This window comes from Lathyrus oleraceus, chromosome 3, assembly GCF_024323335.1.
Source record: "Lathyrus oleraceus cultivar Zhongwan6 chromosome 3, CAAS_Psat_ZW6_1.0, whole genome shotgun sequence".
Classification (NCBI taxonomy): Eukaryota; Viridiplantae; Streptophyta; class Magnoliopsida; order Fabales; family Fabaceae; genus Lathyrus; species Lathyrus oleraceus.
The window spans coordinates 444079496-444096708 of NC_066581.1; the positions used below are offsets into that span (position 1 = coordinate 444079496).

General features: G+C 35.0%; 2 protein-coding genes across 2 annotated transcripts; both read left to right on the forward strand.

The window, feature by feature from the left end:
• Window positions 1-1526: 1526 nt before the first annotated feature.
• Window positions 1527-6027, forward strand: LOC127128108 (RNA-directed DNA methylation 4). The gene is made up of 10 exons (XM_051057355.1): window positions 1527-1755; window positions 1839-1919; window positions 2137-2225; window positions 2453-2527; window positions 2720-2761; window positions 3629-3780; window positions 4852-4967; window positions 5259-5334; window positions 5411-5481; window positions 5565-6027. Exons 1-10 carry the CDS (start codon window positions 1671-1673, stop codon window positions 5831-5833), a joined length of 1056 nt encoding a protein of 351 aa, XP_050913312.1. The 5' UTR covers window positions 1527-1670; the 3' UTR covers window positions 5834-6027.
• An 8038-nt stretch (window positions 6028-14065) lies between these two features.
• LOC127131618 (uncharacterized) lies at window positions 14066-14708 on the forward strand. Its single transcript, XM_051060533.1, has 2 exons — window positions 14066-14276; window positions 14428-14708. Exons 1-2 carry the CDS (start codon window positions 14066-14068, stop codon window positions 14706-14708), a joined length of 492 nt encoding a protein of 163 aa, XP_050916490.1.
• The last annotated feature ends 2505 nt before the right edge of the window (window positions 14709-17213 follow it).

Sequence of the window (17213 nt, forward strand, 5' to 3'; positions counted from 1 at the left end):
ACATGTTTTAATGATTAGAAACTTTAGCCTTATGCCACTGAATTTTCAAACTTTTTCTTAAATCAAACTTGTAAATAAACTTAACCATGTTGACTTTAATTTCAAAAAAGACAAAAAAAATTAACAATCTCATTCAAATTTTTGGCCTTTTGTGCCTTTTTTTGTTAAACTTTTGCTAAAATCAATTCACTAACTTCTTTGAAATTTTTACCACGAACTACGAGGTTTTTATCCCTCATTTTTATGTTGGTACGTAGGCATAAGACCAAAGGTCTTGTCAAACAAAAAAATATAATCAATAAATTCTTTTCTCACCCCCACACTCTTTATTTTATCAAACATCATTTATACCAAAAACATATGCACACAAAAAGGGTTCTCTAGAAATATCTAAGGCACTTTGGGTGCTAACACCTTCCCTCTATGTAACCAACCCCCTTACCTATAATCTCTGACATTTTATTAGTTTTCATTTGAAAACTTCTTATCTTTGGTTTTTGTTCGTAATTTTCTCTTTTCTTTTGAAAATAATAAAAGCGCGATGGTGACTCTGGTTTTACTAACGTCAAGTTTATCCGTAGTTTGATGGTCATGAATTTACCGCTACACAAAGGTAATTGAACATTTAATTCAAAAGTTGTCAAAACAAGCCATGTAAAGTATCCATGCGCAAGTCCCTCAATTCTTGTCCAATTGAAGTAATCTTGGATGCTTTGGAAAGTTGACATCAAGGGGAACAACTTTGATGTTGAAGACTTTTCCATTTGGAACTTGGATCATGATGAATTTTGAGGTGAAAGTTGGAGAAATCAAACATGGTTGAAAGTTTTCTAAGTATAAAGTCAAATGACCACTTCTTTCACCTTGAATAATGTTTTCTATGAGCTTTAAATGAAAACGGTTCCTTTATCAAAGTTGTAACTCTTTCATTCCTCTTCAAGGTATGAAAAGAGACATTTACGACTTATCAGATGATATTCATTAACGATATTTTCTGTTTGTATGAGACATGATACAAAAGCCTATATTTATAGTTGTGGTAGACAAATATGAACATAAAAAATTCTATCTTGTATCTGTGGAGGTTTCAGAGATGCATCTCCGGTGCCATCCAATTATCTTATTATACATCTCCGAAATATTCACTGGACTACTCAAATATCAATATATTTGTTGAAAATACCCGAAGATGCATCTCTGAAATAAAATTTTATTTTACTTTGGAGTGACATTCATTTGACGTGTCAAAAGATGGTGGAAGAGATACGTTCGAAGATACATCTCTAAAATTTAAATGACATTTTAAATTTTACATAGAGTAATTTTCCACCTCGTAAAATGTGATAAAAAATTCTCTAAATTTGAGATATTGAATTTATCTAATTGATAAAAAAAATTCAAAGTTCAAATAACGGTCCGCTTCCGGTTAAAAATCCAAACCCTTAAAACCCAAAAACCCATTACCCGTTGAACCCGTGTTGCCCCGTTTGTTTTTCCATTTTCGTCACCGACTTTTGTCCAACCTAATATAAGTACTAGTGTAAAAAAAAACTGTCACTGAATTTTGTGAAGGTCAGCGGGACAAGGAGTTTAGTAATCACTGCCGTGTTAGCTGAAATTAAAGGGTTTTCTTTGCTTCCAAACCAGTCGCCAATTACTCGAAAACAAACATGGCGGAAAGCTCCTCGGCTCCACCCAAGCCTGTCGTGGTTAGGGTCAAACGAAAACCCTTCCATTCTCCACTCGACGCTTTCTGTAACCATTCCTTTCGTCACTCTCGTTTTATTTTTCTCATTTTCATTTAACAACCGTTTTATGGTTTTTGCATGTCAATCTAGGGTTGGAAATCAACGACAGGCCATTGAAGCGCCCTCTCTTGGATTTTGAAAACCTATCAATCTCCAATTCTTCTCAATACCGTATGTTTTCTTTTCTTTTTTCACTCAATTTCGTTTCGGTGATTATTTATGTCCCTGTTATTGACACACATATTAGGAGATTGCCTTTAATTAATCTCTCTAGACTTGAGAGGATTTGTGACTGATTGAAGACCTGAAAACTGCTTGAATGTTTTGTTTTTGAATGTGTTTAATATTTATGCCTGACTCACGATATAATTGCTCCCTTCCTTTTTAGGGGAAATTCATAACAAGAAGGTTTTGGTGCAACATGTGGAGACAATAAGCAGCTCTGAGGTCACTTTAGATATTGTTCAGTCATTTGTGGTTAGTAACCCATCTAGATGATGATGTACAATTCTTTCGACATATGAGTGTCGTCATGTGTTTGTTTTTGAGTTCAAACTCTCCCATCTCATGCCAATTTTCTCTCCATTTATAACATTTTGTTTCTGTCATTGTTGCAATGGGTGGCAGCAAATTGTAATCATCACTGCGCTATGTTTTTGACAAAATGCATACATTAACACCTTGTCAATTGACTGTTTTTTAAGGAACCTGGTTCCAAAAGTGCTTCTGAATCTAACTCAAAAGTTGTGGAAAGGAAGAACTTCTTCAGAAAAGTCAATGTAAGCCCCTTTTTCTTCACTTCTCCGCCTCACATTCTTCTGCATGTGCACAGACTCTGTGTGTACATACACATTTGCTAATGCATGCTCAAAGCCATGAATCTGCCCTCTTTCCCAATTGTTTTATCACAAACATGTTTCACATTTCTAATCACGTTGTCTCTCATCATTTCCTATTTTTGATGTCTACAGAGGCCAGATCAGCTCTTGCTTAAAGCTAAACAAGAAAAAGAGGTTTGTTACATGCCCTTATATATTTCTTCTATTTTTGTATGGACATATATTTGGGCACTTATTAATGCTCTTTCTTAAGGGATGACAATATATACTATTCGAGATTGTGTTGAAGTCTTTTCTATATAGTTTCAGACATACCTTTGCATCCTTTTTTTAATTTATATAATTTAATCCATCTAACTATCAACTTACAGTCCCCTTACTGAAATTCGGTCTGATGCTATGGTTGGCTTTGGAGTTGTTTGAATTTTTCTGTTGTTTTTGTAGTTCTGCCGAATTGCATTTTATTTGATTTTCCTAGTTGCTTATAATTAAATTTACATCAATATCAAATTAAAGTACATAAATTTACCTTTTTTAAATACACATTATTTTCTTCTTAAAAACAGTTTTCAAAATTGATTTTTAAAAGTTTCCGAAAAACTAAAAAACAAAACATAATCAAACAAGCCCCTAATGTGTGAGATGATAAGATTGGAGAAGCCAAACTTTCAAATTTCTCTTTAATTTTTGTGAAATAAGCTTAGTATGGCACTCTTATGTTTGGATTGATGGAATATGATGAAATGAGATGGAATGAAGTGAAATAAGTTTATGTTCCATTGTTTGGATTGATAAAAAGAGGAAATGGAGCGGAACATGATGAAATGCATTCCATCCTATTCCATCACTTATTTTCATTTTTATTCTATCATAAAATATTCAACAATGGAATGAAATCTTTCTTCTGCTCCATTTCACTTTGTTCTGTTCCGCTCCACTCATTATAGATAATGAGAATGAGGCAGTGATATTTAAACATTGAAGTAGTTTCCGCGAGAGGTTTTCTTCCAGCAAAGTTTTATGTCTCATTCTTTCTCGCAGTCTTCAGCTAAAGAGGCCCGTTTTGAGCAAATATGGAAGAGCAGGAAAGTAAACAAGGGGACATCTGTTGAAAATGCATTACAAGAAATATGCCAGTTCTATGACATTGTTCGTGTTGACTCTCAAGAACAAATTAAGGAGGTGCAACACGAGTAAGTATTTCCATCTAAGTTTGTTCGTTATCTTTGTAAGTGCACAACACCAGGAGTAAGTATTTATCTAGTAAATAAATAACGACTAGAAATCACTATAACTTTGTTATTTATGTTCTCTTCATTTGTTTATGATCCTCTTATTACATTCTTTTCATTCAAAAGTGTTTTTAAAAATAAATTCACATTAATATTAAAATCATAAAAAAAGGTAGGGGAACATAAGTAACAAAAAGTATAGAAAGTATAAATAACAAAGTTGGGCAACTTAAAAACATTTTCAATTACAAGCATTAATGAGTGGCTTCACCATAAGTTTGTTGTACATTAAAGATATTTGAAAGTCATAATCCATCATTAATCTATATCTATATTCTTTTAATTTATATACACACATGACAATGCTATGAAATGAAGTGAAACACATTGAAATACCATGAGGCAGCAAAAATCAAAAGATTGAGAAAGAAAATTTGGCATTGAAGAGAGGTCTCAAGATGGTTTCTAACAAGAGAAAGTAGAGGTCCAGATCCTTAGTGATTATTAGGCACAAACCAACCAGAAGCAACATTAGAACAAGCTCCAAAACCACCAAGCCCACTTTTGTTTCCAATGAAATGACCAAAACCCGAAACAATACTAGTACCATTTGATGATAATGCACCATACCTCAGGAACATTGTCTCGATTACTGAAGTGGCACCAAAGAAGTTGTTGATGATGATCAATGTGAACTCCATAAGCTTTAGCCATTTTAGTGTTCTTCTTCACAACTTTGTGTGAAATATAGGCAGGAACTTGACACTGAAGAATGTTTCTTATATACAAAGGATGGGAGAAGAAATTATCTTAACCTAATTTTTTTAGATGGCTTGAACAATTGATGAAAAGATAGTTATTTATTTAAGATTTGAATTAATACAAATATCTTCAATAAACAAGGAAATATATTTTGTGAATTGTGCCGTTATAATTTATTTACTGTGTAAATACTTACTCCTGTTGCTATATAAACAAGGAGGGTTGTTATTTATTGTCACAGAAAATACATTTAACCTGTGATTAATACAGAGATATCTCCTTGGAGGATCAAAAACTTTTGTCTAGTTTCCTCCCTTTACTAAGAGAGGTTATTCCTAATGCTGCTGCAGAGATTGAAGTTGATATAAGTGCTGATTCCCGACAAGGTTATTGTTTAATTGCAAACTACTATTAAATTACTACTGATTTTGCTACTTTTTTTCTCAAGTTGCATTTACTTAAATAATTGACATTTTCTGGGTCAATAAAGATAAATAAATTTTGGAGGGCATTTTATGAATGCTATATTTTTTTTATCAAGAGTCGCATTAAATGATTTGAAATTATTGTTGTTGCTGACCAATTCTCTTATATCTAAACTCTTGCTTATTTTAGAGATTATCTAAACTGTTCATTTACATATGGTTATGGTGCATTGTCTTATGTGACATATACAGAGGACTATGTTTATGACCTCTACACTGTAACGGATGAAACGATCAATGAAGAAAATCCTTCACATTCTTATCCACTGTAAGTATTTTGTATATATATGTTTAATCTGGTTTCTTATTCTTTCTACTTGACATTGCTGTGTATTGCCGCCTAGTGTTCAAGTTGATGATGAAGATTATTGTGACGGGCCTGACGATTTGGATTATGAAACGGATGACTCAAATGGTATTTCCCTATGTCTTTTCTCTTCTTCACCCTTGTTGAAGATCACAATTGATTGAAAACTCGTTTACACTTGTCAATTTTAGCTGAAGACCATCCAATGAATGACTATCCAGAGGAGATTTCGGAAGACGAAGAAGGTTCTGATTGTGAATCAGAAGAAAGCGAGCATAGCAAATCTAGTAGTGAATTGTCAGATGATGACGAGGATGCGGATGATGGACACCATGGTTTTGCTAAAGGTGGAATTTCTGATCCATTGTATGATGAGGATTTTGATGATTATGACGGTCAAGGTGTAGACAATGACGACGACGATCCGGATAATGAGCACTTGAAGTGGTCTTACAGATGAAGCTATCAGATTATTCCTAACATCTTGCAAAAAAAAATCTTTGCTTCTAAATTGTTTATTCTTCATGTATTTAATTGATGAAGTTTCGAATTTCTTAGTTTGTTGACTTGACTATGTATTACATTTGAGGCAATTGGGCTCAATTGTAATGGGAGTTCACAAAAATCTCAACGAGGGTTGGTTATTTTGTCTAATTAGTAATTTGAATATAAGCGTGGATATGCCTTAAAAAAAGTACTTTCTCCGTCCCATAACGAGGGACTCTCATTTGGAATAAAAGAGTGTCTCAAAATGAAAGATGTATTTCATTTTTTCAATATATTTTTTCAATTCTATCTTCTAATTAATATCACTTTCATTATTGCTAATATTTGACAAAGATATTTTAACATTTATTTCTTTTTTTTAATCCGTGTAAAATGGTCAATAAGAAGACCACTCATTGTGGGATGGAGGGAGGATCTTAATTTTTTTTTAGATTGCATATGATTCTTTCTTTAGACTAAAAGATGTGGATATGATATAGGATATATTCCGGGCTCCTAACATGAAATAACTCCCGATCTAGTTTATAAAAAATTTTAGACCGCCTTTGTAAAATTGTGGGTACTATTAATGAAAATCAACCACATGTATTTTATTAATTTCTTTTGTTAGAATTGTTGACATTTGATAGTTATTGAAAAATATCAATTTTAGTGAGGTGTATGTACTTTATCCATTATTTTTCTTAATGATATACAACATGTAAAATTTATCCAACTAAATGAAATCGGTTACATGAATTAATTTTTGTCATTAATGACTAAAATTATTTAAATTATTAAACTTAAGATCTTTTTAATTATTTCTTATAGTTATCTTATGTCTTCCTCTATCTCTAGTTATTTGACTCATTTCCATTTGATAGACTCTTAATAGAATATATATCTTTTCTCTCTACATATTCAAACTATTGAAATTTATTTTCCACAATATTTTTTACTATATGTGCCATTCTAACACTCTTTAATATTTTTGTTTTTAATTTTATCATGTCTAGTCTTACCACACATCCAACACAACGTCTTCATCTACATTACATTTATTTTATTCTCGTGTTGATTCTTAAGCGCCAACTTCGCAGATTTTACTGTAGTATGATAAAAAAAATTCTTCAACTTGCGTGGTACTTTTCTGTCACATAAAACCTCTGAAGCACACCTTCATTCCAACCACCCAGTTTGAATTCGATGGTCTACACCCCCTTTATTTCTCCATCGTTTTGTGTTACGGGTCCAAGATATTTAAACTGTGTGATTTGTAGGATGATATGTCTCCAACTTTCAACTCTAAATTAGAAACGCTTCTCCTTTTGTTGAACTTACACTCCATCTATTTTGTCTTACTTTAGTTTAGGCGAAATTCATGCTTTCTAAAAGCTCGTCTCCAAATCTCCAATCTCTCATTTAAATCCTTATTCGACTCTCCAAGTAGGACTATATCATCCGTAAAAAGCATGCATCTCGATGCCAGCTTTTGTTCTCCGTAAGTACATCTAAAATTAAAGTAAAAAGGCAAAGGCTTAAAGTTGAACTTAGGCGGAAACCTATTGTAATAGGAAAGTCGCCCGTCTCTCCACCTTATGTCTACCCAATAGTCAATACTCTTTATTCATATCTTGGATAACTCGAATGTATGCAATCCTAACCCCTTTCTCCTTTAGAGCTTTCCACAAAATCTCTCTAGTCACTCTATCATACACCTTCTCCAAGTCAATAAAATTAAGTGCAAGTTTTGTTGGTCCATCTGATACTGCTCAATCACTCATCTTAATAGATAGACTGCTTCCATGATCGATCTCCCGGGCATAAAATCAAATCGATTCTTAGTGACTTGAGTCTCTTTTTTTAATTTCCGTTCAATCACTTTTTTCCATAACTTTATGGTATGATTCATAAGTTTAATTCCTCTATAATTTTCACAATTTTGTATATCCACTTTATTCTTATAGATTGAGACTAAAGTGCTTCTCCTTTATTCATTCGTCATTTGATTTGATCTCATAATCTCGTTAAAGAGTTTGGTGAGCCACACAATACATCTATCTCCAATAATTTTCTGCACTTCAATAGGTATGTTGTTTGACCGAACCGCCTTATTGTTACTCATCCTTTGTGTAAGACCCCAATTTGACCCTAAGATCCATCATGCTATCTCATCATATGCATTGGATTTGGGATCACACCTTGGCATCCTCCTTACCCATCATTCATTGGGTTTGCATTGAGAGAGATCATCAAGCACATTTGATTGTATCATACTTTGTATTTCATTATTTACTAACCAAAATACTAAAAATATGTCTATGTATAGTTTGACTTCTTTTGTAGGTAGTGTGTGCATCCACCAATGCCTCATCAATCTCATATATAAGGTTTGAGACCCTCAATACAAAGAGATCAATCAAGAGATGGTTCGCATTGATCCTAGACATCATATATGGATCCCCATGATCTTCATTTATCATTTTGATCAGAAAATCATCAAGAGTTTGAAGCTTGTTTGCCTTGGAAATCCTAATTCATCTGGATATCTTGTGTGACTTATGTTAGCTCATAATTTCGACGCCCACTAAAGAATTACAAAAAAGGGAAATCATATGTAGAGATGTTTCGACCAGGAGGAGATGTTTGACCAGGTAGAGGTGTTTCGACTGGATAAGGGTAATAAGAGTCTGCATGTAGTTGAGACTTCAGAAATATTTCTTAAAATGGTTAAAGATGATTTTTGATTGGAAATTCAAAATTCAAATAAAGGAGGGAATTTTGCTCTTATCTGAAACTGTTAAAGGTACACATGGAGCATAATGGATAGTTACATCCATGCAAGGTGCCATATGTCTCGACGTGATTGAAGGACCGTCAGAAACGGTTATTTAGATTCAGTATAAATAAAGAGTCCTAGTGTTAGGATAGGGTGTGCCAAAGTGTGTCTAGAGTCTGTAAATTTACCAAGTACCCGTGTGAAGAAGAACCGTAAATCACAGAATGTACGTTTGTTTACACCATTGTTAGTTATTTTAAAGCAATACAAGTTCATCTTTATTTTTCTTCCAGAAATACATTTCTTTACTTCTTTATTCCATACACTCTCATTTTACTTCGTTATTTCACAGTCTTAAGATTTCTTTGCTTTAAACACTTAGGATTTGTGCCCACGTACCAACATAAAATGAGGGATCAAAACCTCGTAGTTCGTGGTATCAATTTCAAAGTGAGTTGCTTGCTTTTAATAAAAGTTTAAGTTTAAAAGAGGCACAAAAGGCCTAAAAAAGTTTGAATGGGTGTTAGTTCTTTTCGTCTTTTGAAATTTTAATTCAATATGATTAGATTCATTTACAAGTTTGATTAAGAAAAAAGGTTTGAAAATGCAATGGCATAAAGCCAAAGTTTCTAATTTGCAATAAAGTCTAAGTTTAGAAGTCACAAGGAAAGAAGATTTTTTAAAAGAGGGGAGAGATTTGAAATTTAAGAAGTGGGAGGAGATGAAGAGACTAATCCTAAGCAAAAATTAAAAGTTAAGAGTTGAAAAGATCTGACCAAGGGATGCAATCCAATAGACAAGAATGTCATATAGAAACCCAATTTTCCCTTGGACTTTAGAATCAAGAAATATCAATACACAACTAGCAAGATGAAGAGCAAGGCATCAAATAAAGATATCCACATCCAAGCTAGAAACTTCATGATCTTCTTCACAATCCCTCAAGTATCAGATGGACTACTCCTTGATTGGCTCATAATAAGTCATTAGACATAGGTTCAAAATAACAATTGCATCCAGACCATGTTGTAGATGAACTTAAATGGATCTTCAATACTTGCATCAGAGGAAAGTTCACTTCATAAGCACTTGGTTTCAGAAAAGTTGGCATTGGCCAAGTCCTTTTGCATATGGAGTGTTGCTTAATTCTAAGTCCAATGTCTCAAATCAAATCCAACAGTCCACACAAATCTTTTTTAGAGTTTTTGTTGTTATTATGTACATTAAGATCAAAAGACCATAAACACAAACAAAATACACAAACAAATATATACAATCACAATATAATCACAAGATATGACTCAAGTGAGCAAAGTGAAAATGGCATTAGAATAAACAAGTTAAATGGTATGAATAATGGCAATTGATAAAAGACTTGAATTTAAAGTGCATACAAGTAAATGGATTGAAATTAAAAGTTAGTCAAATGTTAGTTTATTAGAAGTTAGTATTGTTTTGCTTTTCATTGTTTTAAGTCATTCTTTGGAGAACACTCAACCCTCTATTCACAAGCATGGATCCTTGAACCAAGACATCTTCCAAAGGAAGGAAAAAAGGCCAAGTTTCCACACAATACCATTAAAGGGGGGAGACTTACAATCTCACTTACTAGAATGCTATGCCTTTTGTGTCAAAATTTAGTGCTATGTTAAGCAATCGTAATTGGACTTATGTAGAAGTCACAACTATTTGAGCCCGGGAAATAATTTTTTTGGTGTTAATGCATGTTAGAGATATGGTATAATGAACCATACTCCTAAAATATACCACACACAAAAAGAAAATGGCAAAAGGGTGGACCTAATCTCATCCATACTTGTATTAATTTTGCAATCAACTAGCCTTAGGATATAAAGATATCATAGATCAATGAAATGGATGGGAGAGAATGAGATTGAAGATGAAGAGGGAGGGGAAATGAAATAAACACAAACTGGTCATGGGAGGAATTTTATCAAATTAAAATCATTCATTTTGGAAGATGAAATGTACATTTCATCAATCCCCTAAATCCAATGATTTTAATCCAACAAAAGTCAAATCAACCTTGACCAAGGCCCAAACAACATAGTCAAACTCAACAAGTCAATGAAAATAGCTCAACATAATTTATTTACAATTAAACAATTAAAAATGCATTAAACTAAAATATGGTTGATCAAAAACCTAAGACCTCTTCAAAACACCAAATAAATGGCCAAGAGATTTATCATAAGTCAAACAAGGTCAAAGGACCTTGGAGAAATTTTTTCATAATTTTTGGAAACTTAAAAGTATTTTTAAACAATTAAAAATATGCACAAAAACAATTAAATCATGAAAAATATTAATATTGATCCAAAAAATAATTTTAATTGAGAAAGTGAAAGAGAAAATTATTTGGATTTTTTTGGTTAAAGTCCCAATTTTTTTGGATCAATATTAAAGTTAATATGAATTAATGAAAATAAAGCAATTAAAAGGAAAAATCAGAAAATAAAAAAAATGTGGACCACTTGATCTCCCTCATTAATTGAGGTGGCAGATCAAGTGGATCCAAGCGCGCGTTCCACATGGTCTTTAGTCATTAGCGCAACAGGGATGGTAATCAAAACCAACGCGTGAGATTAAAACAATTTGAAAGGATCCGGTGGTTCAGAAGGATGCCAACACACCACCGGAGCCAGACTGGTCCACCTTTAACCATCACCAAAATAAAAAAGGAGGACATGAATTTAAAGTAAAAATGCTCAGGAGCTCGAATCTGGTCTCAATTTTGTCTAACTCCAAGTATATAGAAAGATACAGTGAGTTGAATTTTGAGGATCATGATCTGAGTTGCTTCGATTTGACCTCAAAGCAACTCAATCTTCTTGCCTACATTGGTAGGACTTCAGACAACCAAAAACTAACAAGAATAGTGGAGAATTGAGTGAGAATCGAAGAGATGAAAAATTCAGAAATTCACCTTCACTGCAACTTCAGATTGGCACGATCTTGCTCTCAATTGTGCTTGGCCTTTCTTTAGATGCTTGATGGAGTGGAAATGGATCAAGTAAAGTGGTGGACTCTTGGAGTTTCAATCTCAAAAACAGTGGGAGATTCAAACTCGACTTTCAATGAAAATCACCAAGCTTATCCTTTGAATGTGAGGGTTTAAGGTTGTTGATTCAAAGCTTGCGCCACAGGGTCCATAATTCTGAGCATGAAGGGTCTCATTTATAGGAAATGCAATTGGTTTCAAACCCTTCTTTCAAAATTCCAAAAATAGCAATTTACCTTTGTATGGATGCATGGGCATGTGATAGGCCCATGTAGTGGTGCATTTAGATCCAAAAATGAGTGTAAGCAATGCCGAAGTCATGTGGAAAGGCCATGCATTCGTGTATGGAAAGTGGAACTTCGAATCTTCCAAATGGTCCTTCAACTTTAAGCCATACGCAAGTCATTCATTCTTTGTCCAAATGGGATGAATTTGGAATTTTTTGGAAAATTTATATTAAGACGAACAACTTTCATGTTGAACAGTTTTTCATTTGAAGCTTGGATCATGATGAATTTTGAGGTGGAAGTTTGGAAAATCAAACATATCAAAAAAAATTCTAAGTACCAAGCCATATGTTCACTTCTTCCACCTTGGATAACTTTTTTTATGGACTTTATATGAGAAACGTTCCTTCATCAAAGTTGTAGCTCTTCCAAATCCCTTCAATTTGGTCACAAATTTGACCTCATTTGGATTTAGCATGAAGGAGTTATACATTTTAGAAGTTCAGGAAAATCAGTTGTTCAATGGTATTGACCCAAAATGACCTATAATGTTTCCTCATATCACATGTATTTGCAAGTTGAATTTGCACTTCCTATAAAAATAAAAGTTGAAGTAAACATCTTGAATTTGATTATTCAACTTGAATGGCTTTTATATCATAAAAGTTGAGCAAGTTATGGTCTTGGGAAGTTAACCTCCAAATTATGGTTTAGACAAAATGACCTATAATATTTCACCATAAAAGATGACTTGACAAGCAAAACTAGATTTAGACCTCAAAATGAAAGTTGTTTGGAATGTCATTTAGAGTAAGTGTTCTCTTCGAATCATTTTCACATGACAAAAATTGTAGGAGATAGGGTCTAGGGAACCCCAGTTTTGATCAGTTGACTTTCTCTGGTCAACCACCATGAACCAAGTTGCTAGCTTGACATTCTATTGACTTTTGGGACTCATGGAGGATCATATATGTAGAAGATGATGTAATGTGAAGTATCCCTTGAAATATTTGATCAATTGTTGAAGAAACTTGTTGAAGAAGTCACATAAGATACCCAAATGAATTAGAGTTTCCAAGGCAAACCAACTCCAAATTCTTGATGATTTCTTGATCAAAATGACATGTGAAGATATTGGGGATCCATATGTGATACTTAGAGCTATAGTAAACCAATCTTGATTGAGCTCCTTACAATGAGGGTCTTAAACCTTGGATGTGAGCTTGATAGAGCATAGGTGAGCATGTGTACTACCTACAAAATAGTTAGACTATACAATGACATATTTTTGGTATTTTGGTTAGTAAAAATAAAGAAAAATGAGATATGATGCAATCAAATGGTGCTTGGTGATCTCTCCCAATGCAAACCCAATGAATGAGGGGTAAGGAGGATGCCAAGGTGTGATCCCAATGCTAATGCATATGATGAGATAACATGAGGGATCTTAGGGTCAAAATTGGTGTCTTACAATACCTCGACTGGAAAATCAAGTGGCTAACGATTTGGCTCAGATTGCATTTGGGTATAAAATTTGAAAAGAAAAATTGCAAAAAGTCATTGAAGTCAGAGGAAAGGTCGTGGAAACCAGATTAACCCCTTTAGACTTAGAAAAGACAAAGCTGGGATATGATGGGGAGGGGAACTTCAAAGTATTGGCAGTAGACAATCTGACAGATGAAGATTGGAGGAAACCAATAGTGGTATATCTACAGAATCCAACAGCGTCTGTTGATCGAAAAATAAGGTATCAAGCATTAAGTTATGTTCTTTTGGGATTAAAGTTGTTTAAAAAGTCTTCTGAGAGAGTTTTGCTTAAGTGCCTCAGTGAGTAAGAGGCGTACTTAGCCCTTTCGACTGTCCACAGTGGGGAGTGTGGGGCACACCAAGTTGGTCATAAGATGAAATGGATTTTATTTCACCAAGGGATGTATTGGCCTACTATGTTGAAGGATTGAATTGAATTTTTAAAGGGGTGCCAAGAATGTCAGATACACGCATGCATACAACATGTTCTTGCAAGCGAATTGTACTTTATCATCAAGCCTTGGGCATTTAGAGGTTGGGTTGTAGATTTAATTGGGGGAAATTTGACCACCATCATCTAAAAGTCAAAGATATATACTGGTGGACATTGATTATTTCACGAAATGGATCGAAGCTATAACCTTCCCAAACATGAATCAGGAGGATGTGATCGAGTTTATCCAGAAGCATATTATTTATAGATTTGGAATCCCAGAGACTGTCACAACAGATCAAGGGTCAGTATTCACTGGTCGAAAAATGCAAGAATTTGCTAAAGAAATGGGTTTCAAACAATTAACTTTGACGCCTTATTATGATCAGGCTAATGGACAAGTCGAAGCTGCAAATAAAGTGATCATTGGTTTGATTAAAAAGCATGTGGGGAAGAAGCCTAAAAATTGGCACAAAACTCTAGATCAGATTTTGTGGGCATGTCGTACCTCTCCCAAAAGAAGCCACTAAGTCAACCCCTTTTCGGCTAAATTTTGGCCACGATGCTGTTCTACCATTAGAGATTCACCTACAATCTATAAGGATTCAAAGGCACTATGAAATTCCAACAGACTCATATTGGAGCATGATGCTGGATGAATTGGTTGACTTAGATGAAGAAAGGTTAAATGCCTTGGAGTTATTAAAACGACAAAAGAAGAGAGTAGAAATCTCTTATAACAAGAAGGTGAAAGTTAAAAGTTTTTTGCCTGAAGACTTGGTCTGGAAAGTGATCATTCCAATGGATCGAAAGGATAGAGCCTTAGGGAAGTGGTCTCCGAAGTGGGAAGACCCTTTTTAGATTTTGCAAGTATTTTCTAATGGTGCCTATGAAATTGAAGAGCTTAATGAAGACAAGAGGATTCTAGGAGTAAATGGGAAATATTTTAAAAAATATAGACCAGTACTCCAAGATATAAAAATAAGAGGTGAATAGTTATATATAAGTTAATCAAAGCCAATATGGTAAAAATGCCAAAATGGTTACATTAGATTCGAATGCCCAAAAGGCCAATATTTATTACAATTAAAATTTCTCATTACATTAAAAATAGACAAAATGGAAAGGAGAAAAAAAATTAGAAAGGAAGGTTGGACTTGATATGAAGGTACTTGGCTTTAAGAAGCTCCAGACGTTTCTCACATAAAGATCTCTTCGATCAAAGAAGTTTGAGGTCAGACTCAAGTTTTCGAGCCTGTTCGACGAACTCCATGCCGAATTCTAGCTCTTTAGCCATTAAGGTATCATCAAACTCTAAGAGTTGACTTTTGCTCTTTCTGCATTAGAAATCTTCGCCTGAAATTCTTCTATTTGCTTCCTCCAAGAAGCAATGTCACGGTCATGGCCTTCGATCTTTTCTTTGTTCTTTTGTTTAGTCTGCTCCAATTCCATCACCTTGTTGGTGGACTCGGTGGCAGCATCCCAAGCAGCAGCCTCAGAACCAGACTTCTTCTCAATTTCCCCTATAAGCTGAGGTAACAACTTATGATTTGTGACAGATTGGTTAATCATAGTACCTATCTTCAATATAACATTGGCAACTTCAGGCGAAGTTTCCAGCAGGCCGACTTGGTTCAGAAGAGCCTTTAAGGTCAAAGGGGCAGAAGGATCAACCAACAACAGTAAGAACAAGTCGCCTTTGAAGATCTTGTCTTTAATCTTGGAAAGCACTTCATCTACAGGAGTGCTCGAAGGGTGATCTTCAGACACCGAAGAAGTGCTAAGAATTTTTCAGAGGAACTTTCCTAACTACTTAACATAGCCTTGAAATATTCAAGGGGTTGGCTTCGTTTCAGAATAGCCAGTCTTTATGCAGAAAGGCCCCTAGTACTACTTGTCGAAACTCCGCCAGTCGGAATAACTGCAATAGTTGGAGTGACAAGAGTTTGTTTTGAGCTTTCCCTTCGCCTGTATCAGCCTCCCTCCCTTCAAAGCCTTCATCATCTCCATGGACTGGGATCTGGTTGCCTTTATTCTCTTCCTCCATTACCGTATCTTCAACGTTGCCACCTTCCCCCTGGGGATTGAGTGTTCCTTCGACGTTGTATAAATCTTCTTCAGGAGTATCTCCATCTTCAACTAATTCATCCACCACCATGGGTTCTGGGTTCCCTCCAGCCTCACCTTCCTCGATCGAAGCAGTTTCATGATCGAAGTCGCTAGTGTGAGAGTGTTGAGTAGTAGTTTCGGTGGTGAAGCATCAAGGCCACTAGAAGGAGGTTGGTTAATATCACTCATAGAGCCTTTCTCAGATGATGGTCGATATGTGGGTTCGCCAGCACTGCTTAAGACATCCGCTATAGAAGTTGGCGCGGAGGAAGATATAATTTTGGTTCAAATGGAGGTACTTGTGACACCTTGAAATCAACACAATCAAAACTATGAGTGGGTGAAAGACGGTAAATAAACCATGAAAGGTAGAGTGAAGTTTTTTTACCTTGTCACCTTTGACCCTAGGGCTGGACTTGTCACTCTCACTTTGGGCCGCTGCTATCTTTGCCATTTCTTCAGGAGTAGGCTCTTGGATAGTAAGTGCAGGAGGCCTTTCCTTCGAGAGTTTTGCTGGAGGCTGGCTCAAAGTGTCGGTGTCCTTTGGTCGCTGCTTCCTCTTCCTGGAAGTTAGGTCGAGAATCGGCGACAGATCCTCTTCGTCAGATTCTATTATGACGGAGATTTCTGCAGGTTTTTGGATTTTGATGGGACTTAGAAAAGGTTTTCGAGCAACCTGAGTTAAGAATTGGAATGTTAGCATCATTAAAAATAACAAGAGAAAAAAGAAATGAGAAAGCAAAAACATACCTTTGTAGGCTTGCTACCTCCCTCAGTCTTCGATTCGACTGGTCTCCTGATGGTGGGTTTCATAGGTGGAACCCTGATGGCTAAATAAAAATAACATGAAGCAGTTAGTCTTAGATAAGAGTAAATAGCCTGAAAAAGGGATGTGCTTCAAGGAAAACCTCCTGTGTCACACCTTCATATATGTCTGATTGGATTCGGACATCTTCGATCCCTATATGAAGATGCCCTTTGAAACTGTCTAGAGTATGCTTAGACGCAACCACCCACTGTGATTTTTTCTGGGACTGCTAGCGAAGTATGTTAATGGAGTCTCCACAAATAAACCAATCTGGAAATAGAGGGGCAAGGGCCACTCTAAAGTCAACATTAGGCAGCGAAGGAAATTTTGGGGGAAACAGTTCAAGAGTCATTTCATAGAGTTTCTCATGAGGAACGTACGAAGGAATCTTTAGACTTTCCATTTTATTTGAAAAATTTTCTTTGAGCGTGACAGCTGCTTCGCGAATG

Coding starts and splice junctions, on each gene's coding strand:
- LOC127128108 (XM_051057355.1), top strand. CDS start 1,671: ATGGCGGAAAGCTCCTCGGCTCCACCCAAGCCTGTCGTGGTTAGGGTC. Junction 4,968..5,258: donor AAGTGCTGATTCCCGACAAG/GTTATTGTTTAA, acceptor TGACATATACAG/AGGACTATGTTTATGACCTC. Junction 5,482..5,564: donor TGAAACGGATGACTCAAATG/GTATTTCCCTAT, acceptor TGTCAATTTTAG/CTGAAGACCATCCAATGAAT.
- LOC127131618 (XM_051060533.1), top strand. CDS start 14,066: ATGAATCAGGAGGATGTGATCGAGTTTATCCAGAAGCATATTATTTAT. Junction 14,277..14,427: donor TGCAAATAAAGTGATCATTG/GTTTGATTAAAA, acceptor TTCTACCATTAG/AGATTCACCTACAATCTATA.